Source organism: Ranitomeya variabilis, chromosome 5 (genome assembly GCF_051348905.1).
Source record: "Ranitomeya variabilis isolate aRanVar5 chromosome 5, aRanVar5.hap1, whole genome shotgun sequence".
Lineage (NCBI taxonomy): Eukaryota > Metazoa > Chordata > Amphibia > Anura > Dendrobatidae > Ranitomeya > Ranitomeya variabilis.
The window spans coordinates 675,944,402-675,963,757 of NC_135236.1; the positions used below are offsets into that span (position 1 = coordinate 675,944,402).

General features: G+C 50.3%; 1 protein-coding gene across 2 annotated transcripts in view; it reads left to right on the forward strand.

Moving 5' to 3' along the window:
• The window catches only part of BMAL2 (basic helix-loop-helix ARNT like 2), a 32,329-nt gene extending 16,029 nt beyond the window's left edge, over positions 1-16,300 (forward strand). The window contains exons 7-18 of one of the 2 annotated variants that reach the window (XR_013215959.1): positions 5,656-5,773; positions 6,266-6,409; positions 12,326-12,566; positions 12,732-12,838; positions 13,356-13,506; positions 13,700-13,758; positions 13,840-13,948; positions 14,044-14,125; positions 14,206-14,314; positions 15,207-15,475; positions 15,551-15,741; positions 15,988-16,300. Coding sequence is in view for 1 of the 2 variants with exons in the window: in XM_077266894.1 (XP_077123009.1) it covers positions 5,656-5,773; positions 6,266-6,409; positions 12,326-12,566; positions 12,732-12,838; positions 13,356-13,506; positions 13,700-13,758; positions 13,840-13,948; positions 14,044-14,125; positions 14,206-14,314; positions 15,207-15,322 (1,236 nt within the window). In the remaining variant the exon portion in view is untranslated. Of the gene's footprint in view, positions 1-5,655; positions 5,774-6,265; positions 6,410-12,325; positions 12,567-12,731; positions 12,839-13,355; positions 13,507-13,699; positions 13,759-13,839; positions 13,949-14,043; positions 14,126-14,205; positions 14,315-15,206; positions 15,508-15,550; positions 15,742-15,987 lie in introns of those variants that run through there. The other variant, XM_077266894.1, reaches the window with a different exon arrangement.
• The last annotated feature ends 3,056 nt before the right edge of the window (positions 16,301-19,356 follow it).

Consider the following 19,356-nt stretch of genomic DNA (forward strand, 5'->3'; position numbering starts at 1 on the left):
GGGTGTAACTCAGGATCAGTAATGTAATGTATGTACACAGTGACTTCACCAGCAGAATAGTGAGTGCAGCTCTGGAGTATAATACAGGAGGTAACTCAGGATCAGTAATGTAATGTATGTACACAGTGACTGCACCAGCAGAATAGTGAGTGCAGCTCTGGGGTATAATACAGGGTGTAACTCAGGATCAGTAATGTAATGTATGTACACAGTGACTGCACCAGCAGAATAGTGAGTGCAGCTCTGGGGTATAATACAGGGTGTAACTCAGGATCAGTAATGTAATGTATGTACACAGTGACTGCACCAGCAGAGAGCGCAGCTCTGGGGTATAATACAGGATGTAACTCGGAATCAGTAATGTAATGTATGTACACAGTGACTTCACCAGCAGAATAGTGAGTGCAGCTCTGGAGTGTAATACAGGATGTAACTCAGGATCAGTAATGTAATGTATGTACACAGTGACTGCACCAGCAGAGAGCGCAGCTCTGGAGTATAATACAGGATGTAACTCGGGATCAGTAATGTAATGTATGTACACAGTGACTGCACCAGCAGAATAGTGAGTGCAGCTCTGGGGTATAATACAGGATGTAACTCAGGATCAGTAATGTACTGTATGTACACAGTGACTGCACCAGCAGAATAGTGAGTGCAGCTCTGGGGTATAATACAGGATGTAACTCAGGATCAGTAATGTAATGTATGTACACAGTGACTGCACCAGCAGAATAGTGAGTGCAGCTCTGGGGTATAATACAGGGTGTAACTCAGGATCAGTAATGTAATGTATGTACACAGTGACTGCACCAGCAGAGAGCGCAGCTCTGGGGTATAATACAGGATGTAACTCAGGATCAGTAATGTAATGTATGTACACAGTGACTGCACCAGCAGAATAGTGAGTGCAGCTCTGGGGTATAATACAGGATGTAACTCAGAATCAGTAATGTAATGTATGTACACAGTGACTGCACCAGCAGAATAGTGAGTGCAGCTCTGGAGTATAATACAGGATGTAACTCAGGATCAGTAATGTATGTACACAGTGACTGCACCAGCAGAATAGTGAGTGCAGCTCTGGGGTATAATACAGGATGTAACTCAGGATCAGTAATGTAATATATGTACACAGTGACTGCACCAGCAGAATAGTGAGTGCAGCTCTGGGGTATAATACAGGATGTAACTCAGGATCAGTAATGTAATGTATGTACACAGTGACTGCACCAGCAGAATAGTGAGTGCAGCTCTGGGGTATAATACAGGATGTAACTAAGGATCAGTAATGTAATGCATGTACACAGTGACTGCACCAGCAGAATAGTGAGTGCAGCTCTGGAGTATAATACAGGATGTAACTCAGGATCAGTAATGTAATGTATGTACACAGTGACTGCACCAGCAGAATAGTGAGTGCAGCTCTGGGGTATAATACAGGATGTAACTCAGGATCAGTAATGTAATGTATGTACACAGTGACTGCACCAGCAGAGAGCGCAGCTCTGGGGTATAATACAGGGTGTAACTCAGGATCAGTAATGTAATGTATGTACACAGTGACTGCACCAGCAGAATAGTGAGTGCAGCTCTGGGGTATAATACAGGGTGTAACTCAGGATCAGTAATGTAATGTATGTACACAGTGACTGCACCAGCAGAATAGTGAGTGCAGCTCCGGAGTATAATACAGGATGTAACTCAGGATCAGTAATGTAATGTATGTACACAGTGACTGCACCAGCAGAATAGTGAGTGCAGCTCTGGGGTATAATACAGGATGTAACTCAGGATCAGTAATGTAATGTATGTACACAGTGACTGCACCAGCAGAATAGTGAGTGCAGCTCTGGGGTATAATACAGGGTGTAACTCAGGATCAGTAATGTAATGTATGTACACAGTGACTGCACCAGCAGAATAGTGAGTGCAGCTCTGGGGTATAATACAGGATGTAACTCAGGATCAGTAATGTAATGTATGTACACAGTGACTGCACCAGCAGAATAGTGAGTGCAGCTCTGGGGTATAATACAGGATGTAACTCAGGATCAGTAATGTAATGTATGTACACAGTGACTTCACCAGCAGAATAGTGAGTGCAGCTCTGGAGTATAATACAGGAGGTAACTCAGGATCAGTAATGTAATGTATGTACACAGTGACTGCACCAGCAGAATAGTGAGTGCAGCTCTGGGGTATAATACAGGGTGTAACTCAGGATCAGTAATGTAATGTATGTACACAGTGACTGCACCAGCAGAATAGTGAGTGCAGCTCTGGGGTATAATACAGGGTGTAACTCAGGATCAGTAATGTAATGTATGTACACAGTGACTGCACCAGCAGAATAGTGAGTGCAGCTCTGGGGTATAATACAGGGTGTAACTCAGGATCAGTAATGTAATGTATGTACACAGTGACTGCACCAGCAGAGAGCGCAGCTCTGGGGTATAATACAGGATGTAACTCGGGATCAGTAATGTAATGTATGTACACAGTGACTGCACCAGCAGAGAGCGCAGCTCTGGGGTATAATACAGGATGTAACTCGGAATCAGTAATGTAATGTATGTACACAGTGACTTCACCAGCAGAATAGTGAGTGCAGCTCTGGAGTGTAATAGAGGATGTAACTCAGGATCAGTAATGTAATGTATGTACACAGTGACTGCACCAGCAGAATAGTGAGTGCAGCTCTGGGGTATAATACAGGATGTAACTCAGGATCAGTAATGTAATGTGTGTACACAGCAACTGCACCAGCAGAATAGTGAGTGCAGCTCTGGGATATAATACAGTATGTAACTCAGGATCAGTAATGTACTGTATGTACACAGTGACTGCACCAGCAGAATAGTGAGTGCAGCTCTGGGATATAATACAGGATGTAACTCAGGATCAGTAATGTAATGTATGTACACAGTGACTGCACCAGCAGAATACTGAGTGCAGCTCTGGGGTATAATACAGGATGCAACTCAGGATCAGTAATGTAATGTATGTACACAGTGACTGCACCAGCAGAATAGTGAGTGCAGCTCTGGGGTATAATACAGGATGTAACTCAGGATCAGTAATGTAATGTATGTACACAGTGACTGCACCAGCAGAATAGTGAGTGCAGCTCTGGGGTATAATACAGGATGTAACTAAGGATCAGTAATGTAATGCATGTACACAGTGACTGCACCAGCAGAATAGTGAGTGCAGCTCTGGAGTATAATACAGGATGTAACTCAGGATCAGTAATGTAATGTATGTACACAGTGACTGCACCGGCAGAATAGTGAGTGCAGCTCTGGGGTATAATACAGGATGTAACTCAGAATCAGTAATGTAATGTATGTACACAGTGACTGCACCAGCAGAATAGTGAGTGCAGCTCTGGGGTATAATACAGGATGTAACTCAGGATCAGTAATGTAATATATGTACACAGTGACTGCACCAGCAGAATAGTGAGTGCAGCTCTGGGGTATAATACAGGATGTAACTCAGGATCAGTAATGTAATGTATGTACACAGTGACTGCACCAGCAGAATAGTGAGTGCAGCTCTGGGGTATAATACAGGATGTAACTAAGGATCAGTAATGTAATGCATGTACACAGTGACTGCACCAGCAGAATAGTGAGTGCAGCTCTGGAGTATAATACAGGATGTAACTCAGGATCAGTAATGTAATGTATGTACACAGTGACTGCACCAGCAGAATAGTGAGTGCAGCTCTGGGGTATAATACAGGATGTAACTCAGGATCAGTAATGTAATGTATGTACACAGTGACTGCACCAGCAGAGAGCGCAGCTCTGCGGTATAATACAGGGTGTAACTCAGGATCAGTAATGTAATGTATGTACACAGTGACTTCACCAGCAGAATAGTGAGTGCAGCTCTGGAGTATAATACAGGAGGTAACTCCGGGTCAGTAATGTAATGTATGTACACAGTGACTGCACCAGCAGAATAGTGAGTGCAGCTCTGGGGTATAATACAGGGTGTAACTCAGGATCAGTAATGTAATGTATGTACACAGTGACTGCACCAGCAGAATAGTGAGTGCAGCTCTGGGGTATAATACAGGATGTAACTCAGGATCAGTAATGTAATGTATGTACACAGTGACTTCACCAGCAGAATAGTGAGTGCAGCTCTGGAGTATAATACAGGAGGTAACTCAGGATCAGTAATGTAATGTATGTACACAGTGACTGCACCAGCAGAATAGTGAGTGCAGCTCTGGGGTATAATACAGGGTGTAACTCAGGATCAGTAATGTAATGTATGTACACAGTGACTGCACCAGCAGAATAGTGAGTGCAGCTCTGGGGTATAATACAGGGTGTAACTCAGGATCAGTAATGTAATGTATGTACACAGTGACTGCACCAGCAGAATAGTGAGTGCAGCTCTGGGGTATAATACAGGGTGTAACTCAGGATCAGTAATGTAATGTATGTACACAGTGACTGCACCAGCAGAATAGTGAGTGCAGCTCTGGGGTATAATACAGGGTGTAACTCAGGATCAGTAATGTAATGTATGTACACAGTGACTGCACCAGCAGAGAGCGCAGCTCTGGGGTATAATACAGGGTGTAACTCAGGATCAGTAATGTAATGTATGTACACAGTGACTGCACCAGCAGAATAGTGAGTGCAGCTCTGGGGTATAATACAGGATGTAACTCGGGATCAGTAATGTAATGTATGTACACAGTGACTGCACCAGCAGAGAGCGCAGCTCTGGGGTATAATACAGGATGTAACTCGGAATCAGTAATGTAATGTATGTACACAGTGACTTCACCAGCAGAATAGTGAGTGCAGCTCTGGAGTGTAATACAGGATGTAACTCAGGATCAGTAATGTAATGTATGTACACAGTGACTGCACCAGCAGAATAGTGAGTGCAGCTCTGGGGTATAATACAGGATGTAACTCAGGATCAGTAATGTAATGTATGTACACAGCAACTGCACCAGCAGAATAGTGAGTGCAGCTCTGGGATATAATACAGTATGTAACTCAGGATCAGTAATGTACTGTATGTACACAGTGACTGCACCAGCAGAATAGTGAGTGCAGCTCTGGGATATAATACAGGATGTAACTCAGGATCAGTAATGTAATGTATGTACACAGTGACTGCACCAGCAGAATACTGAGTGCAGCTCTGGGGTATAATACAGGATGCAACTCAGGATCAGTAATGTAATGTATGTACACAGTGACTGCACCAGCAGAATAGTGAGTGCAGCTCTGGGGTATAATACAGGATGTAACTCAGGATCAGTAATGTAATGTATGTACACAGCAACTGCACCAGCAGAATAGTGAGTGGAGCTCTGGGGTATAATACAGGATGTAACTCAGGATCAGTAATGTAATGTATGTACACAGTGACTGCACCAGCAGAATACTGAGTGCAGCTCTGGGGTATAATACAGGATGCCACTCAGGATCAGTAATGTAATGTATGCACCAAGTGACTGCACCAGCAGAATAGCGAGTGCAGCTCTGGGGTATAATACAGGAGGTAACTCAGGATCAGTAATGTAATGTATGTACACAGTGACTGCACCAGCAGAATAGTGAGCGCAGCTCTGGAGGTGATGGCTCCTTATCTTGCTCCTGGTTCCTCTTTCAGGCTGATCTTGTAGGGAAGAGTCTGTTTGATTATCTTCATCCCAAAGATGTTGCCAAAGTGAAGGAGCAGCTCGCTTCCCCTGACATCGCCCTGAGGGAGAAGCTCATTGATGCCAAAAGTAAGAACACTCTGTCCGTTGTCAGCGCCATTCTCCTTCCCACCTCTTGTTGCTGACCTTTCGCTGTGAACCTTCTGATCAGATCCAGCGCCCGCTCTGTCACTACCTCTGTACCTTTGTGCGAAGATCAAAAACATCCCCACGTCGCATCTCCTGTAATTCCACATCTTTTTCACCATCTCTGCTTGCAGTCAGTGAATGGTAACATCTTTGCTGGTAAAAGCTGAGAGTCTGTAATGGGGGACACTGGATCCGTCACCTGCGTTTACACGACTCCAGCAAGCAGAGATCCTGGAAATGGTGCGGATAGGAAAAATAGAGGGGCACAAAGAGGGCGTCCGGCGTTCTGCCATCTCCCCTGTGTGAGGGTGGTCACTAGCCCCCCGTCCTAAGGCACTCTCTGATTCTGTGAATTTCCTCCATCTTTCTCTATCACTCTGTTCCTTACTGGCCCCGATCAGATCTGACCGTCTCCTTCTCCTGTTTGGAAAGCTGGGTTGCAGGTGCGCAGTCACGTCACCCCCGACCGCTCCCGCATGCACTGGGGGTCCCGGCGCTCGTTCTTCTGCCGGATGAAGGTCGGCCGAGACCTAAGCAAGGAGGGCAACACCTTCTTACCGGGAGCAAAGAAGAAAGGTGACTGCATTACACCACCGCTGTCTGCCACCAGGGGGCACTGCACTGACTATACTGCACCACCACTGTCTGCCACCAGAGGGCGCTGCACTGACTATATTACACCACCGCTGTCTGTCACCAGAGGGCACTGCACTGACTACATTACACCACCGCTGTCTGCCACCAGAGGGCACTGCACTGATTATACAACACCACCGCTGTCTGCCACCAGGGGGCACTGCACTGATTATACAACACCACCACTGTCTGCCACCAGAGGGCGCTGCACTGACTACATTACACCACCACTGTCTGCCACCAGAGGGCACTGCACTGACTATACAACACCACCGCTGTCTGCCACCAGAGGGCACTGCACTGACTACATTACACCACCGCTGTCTGCCACCAGAGGGCACTGCACTGACTATACAACACCACCGCTGTCTGCCACCAGAGGGCACTGCACTGACTATGCAACACCACCACTGTCTGCCACCAGAGGGCACTGCACTGACTACATTACACCACCACTGTCTGCCACCAGAGGGCGCTGCACTGACTATATTACACCACCGCTGTCTGTCACCAGAGGGCACTGCACTGACTACATTACACCACCGCTGTCTGCCACCAGAGGGCACTGCACTGACTATACAACACCACCGCTGTCTGCCACCAGAGGGCGCTGCACTGACTATGCAACACCACCACTGTCTGCCACCAGAGGGCACTGCACTGACTACATTACACCACCACTGTCTGCCACCAGAGGGCACTCCACTGACTACATTACACCACCACTGTCTGCCACCAGAGGGCACTGCACTGACTACATTACACCACCGCTGTCTGTCACCAGAGGGCACTGCACTGACTATACAACACCACCACTGTCTGCCACCAGAGGGCGCTGCACTGACTATACAACACCACCGCTGTCTGCCACCAGAGGGCACTGCACTGACTATGCAACACCACCACTGTCTGCCACCAGAGGGCACTGCACTGACTACATTACACCACCACTGTCTGCCACCAGAGGGCACTGCACTGACTACATTACACCACCGCTGTCTGCCACCAGGGGGCACTGCACTGATTATACAACACCACCACTGTCTGCCACCAGAGGGCGCTGCACTGACTATATTACACCACCGCTGTCTGTCACCAGAGGGCACTGCACTGACTACATTACACCACCGCTGTCTGCCACCAGAGGGCACTGCACTGACTACATTACACCACCGCTGTCTGCCACCAGAGGGCACTGCACTGACTATACAACACCACCGCTGTCTGCCACCAGAGGGCACTGCACTGACTACATTACACCACCACTGTCTGCCACCAGAGGGCACTGCACTGACTACATTACACCACCACTGTCTGCCACCAGAGGGCACTGCACTGACTACATTACACCACCACTGTCTGCCACCAGAGGACACTGCACTGACTACATTACACCACCGCTGTCTGTCACCAGAGGGCACTGCACTGACTACATTACACCACCGCTGTCTGCCACCAGAGGGCACTGCACTGACTACATTACACCACCGCTGTCTGCCACCAGAGGGCACTGCACTGACTATACAACACCACCGCTGTCTGCCACCAGAGGGCACTGCACTGACTACATTACACCACCGCTGTCTGCCACCAGAGGGCACTGCACTGACTATACAACACCACCACTGTCTGCCACCAGAGGGCACTGCACTGACTACATTACACCACCGCTGTCTGTCACCAGAGGGCACTGCACTGACTACATTACACCACCGCTGTCTGCCACCAGGGGGCACTGCACTGACTATACAACACCACCGCTGTCTGCCACCAGAGGGCACTGCACTGACTACATTACACCACCGCTGTCTGCCACCAGAGGGCACTGCACTGACTATACAACACCACCGCTGTCTGCCACCAGAGGGCACTGCACTGACTATGCAACACCACCACTGTCTGCCACCAGAGGGCGCTGCACTGACTATATTACACCACCACTGTCTGCCACCAGAGGGCACTGCACTGACTATACAACACCACCACTGTCTGCCACCAGAGGGCACTGCACTGACTATACAACACCACCACTGTCTGCCACCAGAGGGCGCTGCACTGACTATACAACACCACCGCTGTCTGCCACCAGAGGGCACTGCACTGACTATACAACACCACCACTGTCTGCCACCAGAGGGCACTACACTGATTATACAACACCACCGCTGTCTGCCACCAGAGGGCACTGCACTGACTACATTACACCACCGCTGTCTGCCACCAGAGGGCACTGCACTGACTACATTACACCACCGCTGTCTGCCACCAGAGGGCACTGCACTGACTATACAACACCACCGCTGTCTGCCACCAGAGGGCACTGCACTGACTATACAACACCACCGCTGTCTGCCACCAGGGGGCGCTGCACTGACTATACAACACCACCGCTGTCTGCCACCAGAGGGCACTGCACTGACTATGCAACACCACCACTGTCTGCCACCAGAGGGCACTGCACTGACTACATTACACCACCACTGTCTGCCACCAGAGGGCACTGCACTGACTACATTACACCACCGCTGTCTGCCACCAGGGGGCACTGCACTGATTATACAACACCACCACTGTCTGCCACCAGAGGGCGCTGCACTGACTATATTACACCACCGCTGTCTGTCACCAGAGGGCACTGCACTGACTACATTACACCACCGCTGTCTGCCACCAGAGGGCACTGCACTGACTACATTACACCACCGCTGTCTGCCACCAGAGGGCACTGCACTGACTACATTACACCACCACTGTCTGCCACCAGAGGGCACTGCACTGACTATACAACACCACCGCTGTCTGCCACCAGAGGGCACTGCACTGACTACATTACACCACCACTGTCTGCCACCAGAGGGCACTGCACTGACTATACAACACCACCGCTGTCTGCCACCAGAGGGCACTGCACTGACTACATTACACCACCACTGTCTGCCACCAGAGGGCACTGCACTGACTACATTACACCACCACTGTCTGCCACCAGAGGGCACTGCACTGACTACATTACACCACCACTGTCTGCCACCAGAGGGCACTGCACTGACTACATTACACCACCGCTGTCTGTCACCAGAGGGCACTGCACTGACTACATTACACCACCGCTGTCTGCCACCAGAGGGCACTGCACTGACTACATTACACCACCGCTGTCTGCCACCAGAGGGCACTGCACTGACTATACAACACCACCGCTGTCTGCCACCAGAGGGCACTGCACTGACTATGCAACACCACCACTGTCTGCCACCAGAGGGCACTGCACTGACTACATTACACCACCGCTGTCTGCCACCAGAGGGCACTGCACTGACTATACAACACCACCGCTGTCTGCCACCAGAGGGCACTGCACTGACTATGCAACACCACCACTGTCTGCCACCAGAGGGCACTGCACTGACTACATTACACCACCGCTGTCTGCCACCAGAGGGCACTGCACTGACTATACAACACCACCGCTGTCTGCCACCAGAGGGCACTGCACTGACTATGCAACACCACCACTGTCTGCCACCAGAGGGCACTGCACTGACTACATTACACCACCGCTGTCTGTCACCAGAGGGCACTGCACTGACTACATTACACCACCACTGTCTGCCACCAGAGGGCACTGCACTGACTATGCAACACCACCACTGTCTGCCACCAGAGGGCACTGCACTGACTATGCAACACCACCACTGTCTGCCACCAGAGGGCGCTGCACTGACTATATTACACCACCACTGTCTGCCACCAGAGGGCACTGCACTGACTATACAACACCACCACTGTCTGCCACCAGAGGGCACTGCACTGACTACATTACACCACCGCTGTCTGCCACCAGAGGGCGCTGCACTGACTATACAACACCACCACTGTCTGCCACCAGAGGGCGCTGCACTGACTATACAACACCACCGCTGTCTGCCACCAGAGGGCACTGCACTGACTATACAACACCACCACTGTCTGCCACCAGAGGGCACTACACTGATTATACAACACCACCGCTGTCTGCCACCAGAGGGCACTGCACTGACTACATTACACCACCGCTGTCTGCCACCAGAGGGCACTGCACTGACTATACAACACCACCGCTGTCTGCCACCAGGGGGCGCTGCACTGACTATATTACACCACCGCTGTCTGTCACCAGGGGGCACTGCACTGACTACATTACACCACCACTGTCTGCCACCAGAGGGCACTGCACTGACTATACAACACCACCGCTGTCTGCCACCAGAGGGCACTGCACTGACTACATTACACCACCACTGTCTGCCACCAGAGGGCACTGCACTGACTACATTACACCACCACTGTCTGCCACCAGAGGGCACTGCACTGACTACATTACACCACCACTGTCTGCCACCAGAGGGCACTGCACTGACTACATTACACCACCGCTGTCTGTCACCAGAGGGCACTGCACTGACTACATTACACCACCGCTGTCTGCCACCAGAGGGCACTGCACTGACTACATTACACCACCGCTGTCTGCCACCAGAGGGCACTGCACTGACTATACAACACCACCGCTGTCTGCCACCAGAGGGCACTGCACTGACTATGCAACACCACCACTGTCTGCCACCAGAGGGCACTGCACTGACTACATTACACCACCGCTGTCTGCCACCAGAGGGCACTGCACTGACTATACAACACCACCGCTGTCTGCCACCAGAGGGCACTGCACTGACTATGCAACACCACCACTGTCTGCCACCAGAGGGCACTGCACTGACTACATTACACCACCGCTGTCTGCCACCAGAGGGCACTGCACTGACTATACAACACCACCGCTGTCTGCCACCAGAGGGCACTGCACTGACTATGCAACACCACCACTGTCTGCCACCAGAGGGCACTGCACTGACTACATTACACCACCGCTGTCTGTCACCAGAGGGCACTGCACTGACTACATTACACCACCACTGTCTGCCACCAGAGGGCACTGCACTGACTATGCAACACCACCACTGTCTGCCACCAGAGGGCACTGCACTGACTATGCAACACCACCACTGTCTGCCACCAGAGGGCGCTGCACTGACTATATTACACCACCACTGTCTGCCACCAGAGGGCACTGCACTGACTATACAACACCACCACTGTCTGCCACCAGAGGGCACTGCACTGACTACATTACACCACCACTGTCTGCCACCAGGGGGCACTGCACTGAATGTACAACACCACCGCTGTCTGCCACCAGAGGGCACTGCACTGACTATACAACACCACCACTGTCTGCCACCAGAGGGCACTGCACTGACTATACAACACCACCACTGTCTGCCACCAGGGGGCACTGCACTGAATGTACAACACCACCGCTGTCTGTCACCAGGGGGCACTGCACTGACTATACAACACCACCACTGTCTGCCACCAGAGGGCACTGCACTGACTATACAACACCACCACTGTCTGCCACCAGAGGGCACTACACTGAATGTACAACACCACCGCTGTCTGCCACCAGAGGGCACTGCACTGACTATACAACACCACCGCTGTCTGCCAGCAGAGGGCACTGCACTGACTATACAACACCACCACTGTCTGCCACCAGAGGGCACTACACTGAATGTACAACACCACCGCTGTCTGCCACCAGAGGGCACTGTACTGACTATACAACACCACCGCTGTCTGCCAGCAGAGGGCACTGCACTGACTATACAACACCACCGCTGTCTGCCACCAGGGGGCACTGCACTGACTATATTACACCACCGCTGTTTGCCACCAGAGGGCACTGCACTGACTATATTACACCACCTGTCTGAATACTGCCGCATTTTCTTACCCGACCTTCCGTTCTCACAGAGCACCACCGATACTGCACCATCCATTGCACCGGGTACCTGAAGACCTGCCATTCCAGTGAATTAGGGGTTGAAGAGGACTGCGAGGAAGACAAAGAGTCATACAACTTCCGCTGCCTCGTGGCCATCGGCCGGTTACATCCGTACATCGTGCCGCACAGCACGGCGGAAATCAGAGTGAAACCCGCAGAGTTTGTCACCCGTTATACCATGGATGGTAAATTTGTGTATGTAGATCAACGGTAAGAAAAACCTTCACAGGCCAAAGCTCCGCCTACTGGGGAGGGGGTGTGAGGAGGGGAGGGGGCCAATATCTAATGTCAAATATTTTTTTATTTTTTAAATCACGTTTTTGTAAATTTTTGCTGCTTATTTATGCATCGAAATACAATATTCTCTCCCTCCAGAGCTACAGCCATTTTAGGTTATCTTCCACAGGAGCTTCTGGGAACTTCCTGCTACGAGCACTTCCATCCAGACGACCACGGCCATCTCACCGAACAACATAAAACCGGTGCGTAACTAATTTTTTACCAATGCGTTTCATTCCTTTAAAAAAAAAAAAAAAAATTCTGGATAAATGAAACCGTTGTCGGTCCTGGGACCGCCGGAGGTAGCTGAGCACTGGCACTTTAATTAAGAATCAATGAAGCGGCAGTGCGCATGACCAACCACCGCCCCAACAGTGGCGGTACCAGCGTCTGTACCCCTAGGGATCGGTTAGTTATCCCATATATTTATTTAATTTCTTATAAGGAGAGAATTTCTAAAAGCTGATTTGCTTTAAACCTCCTGATCCCTCCCATGCTGCTCCATCGTCTGCTAACCCCGCCCACGCAGATCTGGCTCATTCCGTTTCGCCCCACTCTGATCGCACCCATGTCAATCTACTCTACACATTCCAAACATGATGACCCTACCTAAATAAATGTTTGAGTTTCCATGCATTGTCTCACTGCCCATGGAGATTATATATAGGCCCCGCCCACGAGGATCTCTCAATTTTTTTTTTATTTTTTTTTAATCACTAGTTTTACAAAGCAAAGAGAAAATCCTGACAAATCCGTATAAGTTCAAGGCCAAAGATGGGTCCTTCATCATTTTACAAAGCCAGTGGTTCAGCTTCATCAACCCTTGGACCAAAGACATTGAGTACATCGTGTCCATCAACACCGTCGTGTCGTAAGTGCTTTTATATACCGAGAGCTAAACAAAGTAATCACTGAATATACATGACCCTCGTTAATATTCTGCAGTTTTTAATCCCGTTCCTTGCTGCCTCTTTACTATAAAGCTGGAGTTCTCCTTTAATTTCCTATTTAAAGGGCCAGCAACACAATATAAGTTTTACTACATTTTTTTTTCTTGGCTGCAGAGGTCGTGGATCGTCACTGGAGACGGCATCCCTCCCCGGTAGCTCCCATTCTTCAGAAGGTAGGAGACCCCTGTGGACTTTGTCCTGGAATGTGCAACTTGGCAGCTCGGGGTTATAGGGGTCTTCTTTGTTCCCTGCAGATGGTTCCAAGCGTTCCTTCCTGAACGTTCCGGGGATGTCCAGCGGGACGCTGCTCGGGGCCGCGAACATCGGCAGGGAGATCGCAAAGCAAATCGTGGAACTGCAGAGGTGGGACCAAGTGACGATCTCCGACTCCCCCTACAGTTACAGTGAGGAACTGCAGGGTCAGGAGAAGAACTCTCATCATCTCCTCTCCTCCGCAGGTTACATTCCCCACCGTTCAATGGTGACACAAGCCCCAGCGAACTCCTGAAGAAGTCGCCCTCAGCCTTGCCGCCCTGCGAGGTGCGCACTCACTTTTCTACATTTTTCATTTGTCTCTGGATCGTGTGATGTCATCGGGGGGTGTTCTGTTCACTCCGCAGGTGCAGAAGGAGGAGATGGTTCATCTGTCTCCCTCAGAAATCGAGAAGTTAGACGCATCTTCTCACAGCGACAACCTGCCTTCATTCCCGCTGCCCGACAACCTGCTAAGTAAGACGACACACTCCAACCACCAATGATATTCCTAGGCCAACCCCCGAGGTTCCGGACTTTCTAGAATCTGCCATTTAGGAGTCTGGAAAAGCTGAGCGTTTCCTCTGTCGCTAACGTCACTGGTCGCCCGATGTCCCGGAGATGTGTCCGGGTGTCTGAGATCACGAATGATATCGTGTCCCGATTGGCAAGGAGCCAAAAAAGAAAGTCCAATTTAATTAAAAAAATTTCTATAAAAATATTTAAATAATATAAAAATTAATTAAAAAAAGATATAAATCGCCCTCATAAATAATAAATTGAAAATATTCGTGTAAAAGTCAGACTTAACACACAAGATTATAAAATAAAAAATAACATCACCGATCTCAGAAAGTTCAACACAAATCAACTTTTAAAAAAAAAAAAATTTTCATCCTTTTTTTTTTTTTTTTTTTTTTTTTTTTGCCAAATTGTAATTTTCGTATTTTAAAAGTAAAAAAAAAAAATGTTTGATATCTCCATAATCGTGCTGTCGTGCAGAAATCATGTGACCAGATAATTTTTACCCCACTATGAATTACGTCTAAACAAAGCCTCATTAAATGGTAAAAGTAATGTTGTCATTAAGAAAAAAAAACAAAAAAAAAAACAGCTCGTCCCCGATAGAACGAGCCCTTGTACCGCTATACGGACGGAAGAATAAAAAAAAAGTTACGGCCCGTTGATGAAGGGGAGAAAAAAAACGAAAAAGCAAAAATGGAAATTCACTACTAAGGGAATTTGTTAGGGAGACCAGCCGGGGGCGGGACTTGTTAGCAGAGCATTATGGGAAAATATGCAAATTACCGGTACATCTTTTCTTAAAGGACTAGCACTCGCCGGTTGGTGACATTTTTGTTCCCCCTAGGTGACGGTTCGCCGTTCGATTTTGAAGACGATGAAGCCGCCCTGATGAACTTTCTAGAAGCGGACGGCGATCTGGGAGAAGCCGGAGATTTACACGACTTACACTGGACGTTTTAGCGGGACGGCGCTGCCACCGCCAGCAACGAGACGCACAACTGCCTGTACTGCAACGACCGCAGCCAGACTGATGGGGGTTTTTGTATATTTTTTTTGTTACCATACACATCGAAGCATTTCTTACCTGACTCCACTCTTGGTAGCGCCGGGAGGGTGGAGATCGAGCGGGAGGGGAGAGATCGAGCGGGAGGGGAGAGATCGAGCGGGAGGGGAGAGATCGAGCGGGAGGGGAGAGATCGAGCGGGAGGGTGGAGATCGAGCGGGAGGGTGGAGATCGAGCGGGAGGGTGGAGATCGAGCGGGAGGGTGGAGATCGAGCGGGAGGGTGGAGATCGAGCGGGAGGGTGGAGATCGAGCGGGAGGGTGGAGATCGAGCGGGAGGGTGGAGATCGAGCGGGAGGGGAGAGATCGAGCGGGAGGGTGGAGATCGAGCGGGAGGAGAGAGATCGAGCGGGAGGGTGAAGATCGAGCGGGAGGGTGGAGATCGAGCGGGAGGGGAGAGATCGAGCGGGAGGGGAGAGATCGAGCGGGAGGGGGGAGATCGAGCGGGAGGGTGGAGATCGAGCGGGAGGGTGGAGATCGAGCGGGAGGGGAGAGATCGAGCGGGAGGGGAGAGATCGAGCGGGAGGGGAGAGATCGAGCGGGAGGGGAGAGATCGAGCGGGAGGGTGGAGATCGAGCGGGAGGGGAGAGATCGAGCGGGAGGGTGGAGATCGAGCGGGAGAGAGAGAGCGCAACCAGAGTGAGAGGTTTTCATACTTGTTAATAAATCCTAACTTGTATACAATGTTGGATTGTGTGTGATCAGAAGTCCAGGGAACGATGTGTGGGGTTTTGGGTCCAGGAGCCCTGACAAATTTTACACACCTGGTGTGTTGGGAGCAGAAAAAATAAGAGAGTGAGACGATGTGAGCGACTGTGATAAGGGCCGAATTGTGACGGTGAGAAGAGCCTCTTATAAGATCACCAACTCAGCGGGTCTTGTGGGGTTTTCCCAGTGTATAACAGGTCCTGTGGGGCGCTCCCGATATAGGACGGGTCATGTGTGGCACTCCTGATATGGGGCGGGTCCTGTGGGGCTCTCGGTATGAGGTGGGTCCTGTGGGGCGCACTTGGTAGGCGGCAGGTCCTATGGGGCGATCTTGGTATGCGGTGCGTCCTGTGGGGCGCTCTCTGTTTGGGGCGGGTCCTGTGGGATGCTCCCGGTATGGGGCGGATCCTGTGAGGCGCTTCTCAGTATGGGACGCTCCCGGTATGGGATGGGTCCTGTAGGGCACTCCCGGTGTGGGGCGGATCCTGTGGGGAGCTCCCGGTATGGGGCAGGTCCTGCGGGGAGCTCCCGGTATGGGGAGGGTCCTGTAGGGAGCTCCCGGTATGGGGCGGGTCCTGCGGGGAGCTCCCGGTATGGGGCGGGTCCTGTGGGGAGCTCCCGGTATGGGGCGGATCCTGTGGGGCACTTCTCGGTACCGGCCGGGTCCTGTGGGGAGCTCCCGATATGGGGCGGGTCCTGTGGGGAGCTCCCGGTATGGGGCAGGTCCTGCGGGGAGCTCCCGGTATGGGGCAGGTCCTGTAGAGAGCTCCCGGTATGGGGTAGGTCCTGTAGGGAGCTCCCGATATGGGGCAGGTCCTGTGGGGAGCTCCCGGTATGGGGCGGATCATGTGGGGTGCTTCCGGTATGCGGCAGGATTTATGGGCCACTCCCAGTATATGGCGGATCGTGGACATTTCTGGTGAATTGAATCTCACAAAAGTATTGAAGGAAGGATATCTGGATACGGGGTGCTGGGCGCCCACATTGCTCGGTGGGGCCAGAAGAGCGATCGCAGATGTATGATCACGTAGCACATTGCATGGAACAGTGGGAAAAGGTTTTAACGTAACGGCGATCGCTGTACACTTGGGTGCACAATACACGTATGTGGGGGACCTCCGCCATCATCACTGCTTCATGTTCTGGAGCTTTTTTCCCCTTTTTTTTTTTTTTTTTCTTTCTTGAGCCTGTAATGTGACAACTTTATCTTCCTCCAGCAGATGGCGCTGTCTGTCCAGAGTGCAGCTCGTTAGGGGCCTTATAATGATCGGCGCTCGGGATTTTCCTGCGTTCTGTATTGTTAGTTACTCTATAGCGATGAGAGCCGCAGACACTCGGGATTGGTCAGCTGTCGTGCCAGGTCACACTGGAGTCCGGATGATGACTTTTGGGGGGACGGAGGGGGTTGCCACAGCCGGGTATTAACAGTTGATGTCCAGTAAAAGTTAAACCGACAACGGCAACTAAAGCGATATTTCATTATTAAACAGTGTCATGCTTTTTACATAAATCCCGCCCCTTTTTCAGCTAAATTTGGCGGGACTGTATTTGAAAATTTGGGACAGCCCAATTTTAATTCTGAACATTTGGAAAGTATGCATACAAGAACTGGAAGAAAAATCTTGGGAGACCCAGAGAAGCTATTAGAACGAAGATGGACCACCCACCTGAAGAACCTCAGCCAATAGGAGAGAACCTACTGGAAGCCTCGCCCCTGAGGAGCTTCTTCAGAAGGAAACGAAGGATGTTGGCCCTGAAGAGACGACTGAGAAGACTGCAGCCACCTCTGATTATAAAGGAACATGTATCTGGTGGGTAGAGTAATCAGAGGTGGAAAAAAAACATGATCCCGCTTCTACGGTACGAGGCCTGGCTTCCAATAGGTTGGAGCTGTCGGCCACCATCACTTTCGAAAAGTTTAAAAATTTTTGAAAATTTCCTGTTTTTTTGAATTGTTTGCCTGTATTGACCCTTAGGGTCTTGTGGCTACAAACGTTCCACCTCTCCCAGAACATCCCAAGGAAAGAGGGGACCTGGCTCCAGGGCTCCCAGAAGACCTGGAAAATCTGGGTGCCTCCAAAACCTCCTGAAAATCAGCCCTTTCCAAACGTTTCTGGTGATTGACGCCAAATGAGAAGGAGTCTAGGATAAGTGGGCGACGTATTGGTGGACTTCTTATCAGGTCTTTGTATCTGAGGCCGGCACCGCTCACCTTGGGGATAGATTGGGCGCGGTCCTCCGCTCCTCCCTGCTCTCACCCCGGGGTGTTTTACTTACTTAAAACTTCTGTCTGTCAACAAACAATTGACCTCGGCACAATGGAAACCTGACACGGCGTCTTCAGCGAGCGAGATGGCGATTTTCTTAATTACGTCTTCGCCAATCCGTGTGAGAACCCGCCATCCGCCCAGATAACAACCATTGTCTCAGGGAAGTGGTACTGAGGAATTAATCATGGTCTGTCTATTCCAGCCAAGAAACTTCTCAAGGAGTGTATGATCGAAATAGAAGAAATATCCGAAAATCATCTTACCCGAAGATGGAAGAAACTAAAGAAATTAATATTATTCTTATGTATCTCTGCAGCCACCACTAGGGGGAGCTCCCTGTATACAGAGACATGTGAGATAAGATCCTGTCTGCAGCCACCACTAGGGGGAGCTCCCTGTATACAGAGATACATGATAAGGTCCTGTCTGCAGCCACCACTAGGGGGAGCTCCCTGTATACAGAGATACATGATAAGATCCTGTCTGCAGCCACCACTAGGGGGAGCTCCCTGTATACAGAGATACATGATAAGATTCTGTCTGCAGCCACCACTAGGGGGAGCTCCCTGTATATAGAGATACATGATAATATCCTGTCTGCAGCCACCACTAGGGGGAGCTCCCTGTATACAGAGATACATGATAAGCTCCTGTCTGCAGTCACCACTAGAGGGAGCTCCCTGTATACAGAGATACATGATAAGATCCTGTCTGCAGCCACCACTAGGGGGAGCTCCCTGTATACAGAGATACATGATAAGATCCTGTCTGCAGCCACCACTAGGGGGAGCTCCCTATATACAGAGATACATGATAAGATCCTGTCTGCAGCCACCACTAGGGGGAGCTCCCTGTATACAGAGATACATGATAAGATCCTGTCTGCAGCCACCACTAGGGGGAGCTCCCTGTATACAGAGATACATGATAAGATCCTGTCTGCAGCCACCACTAG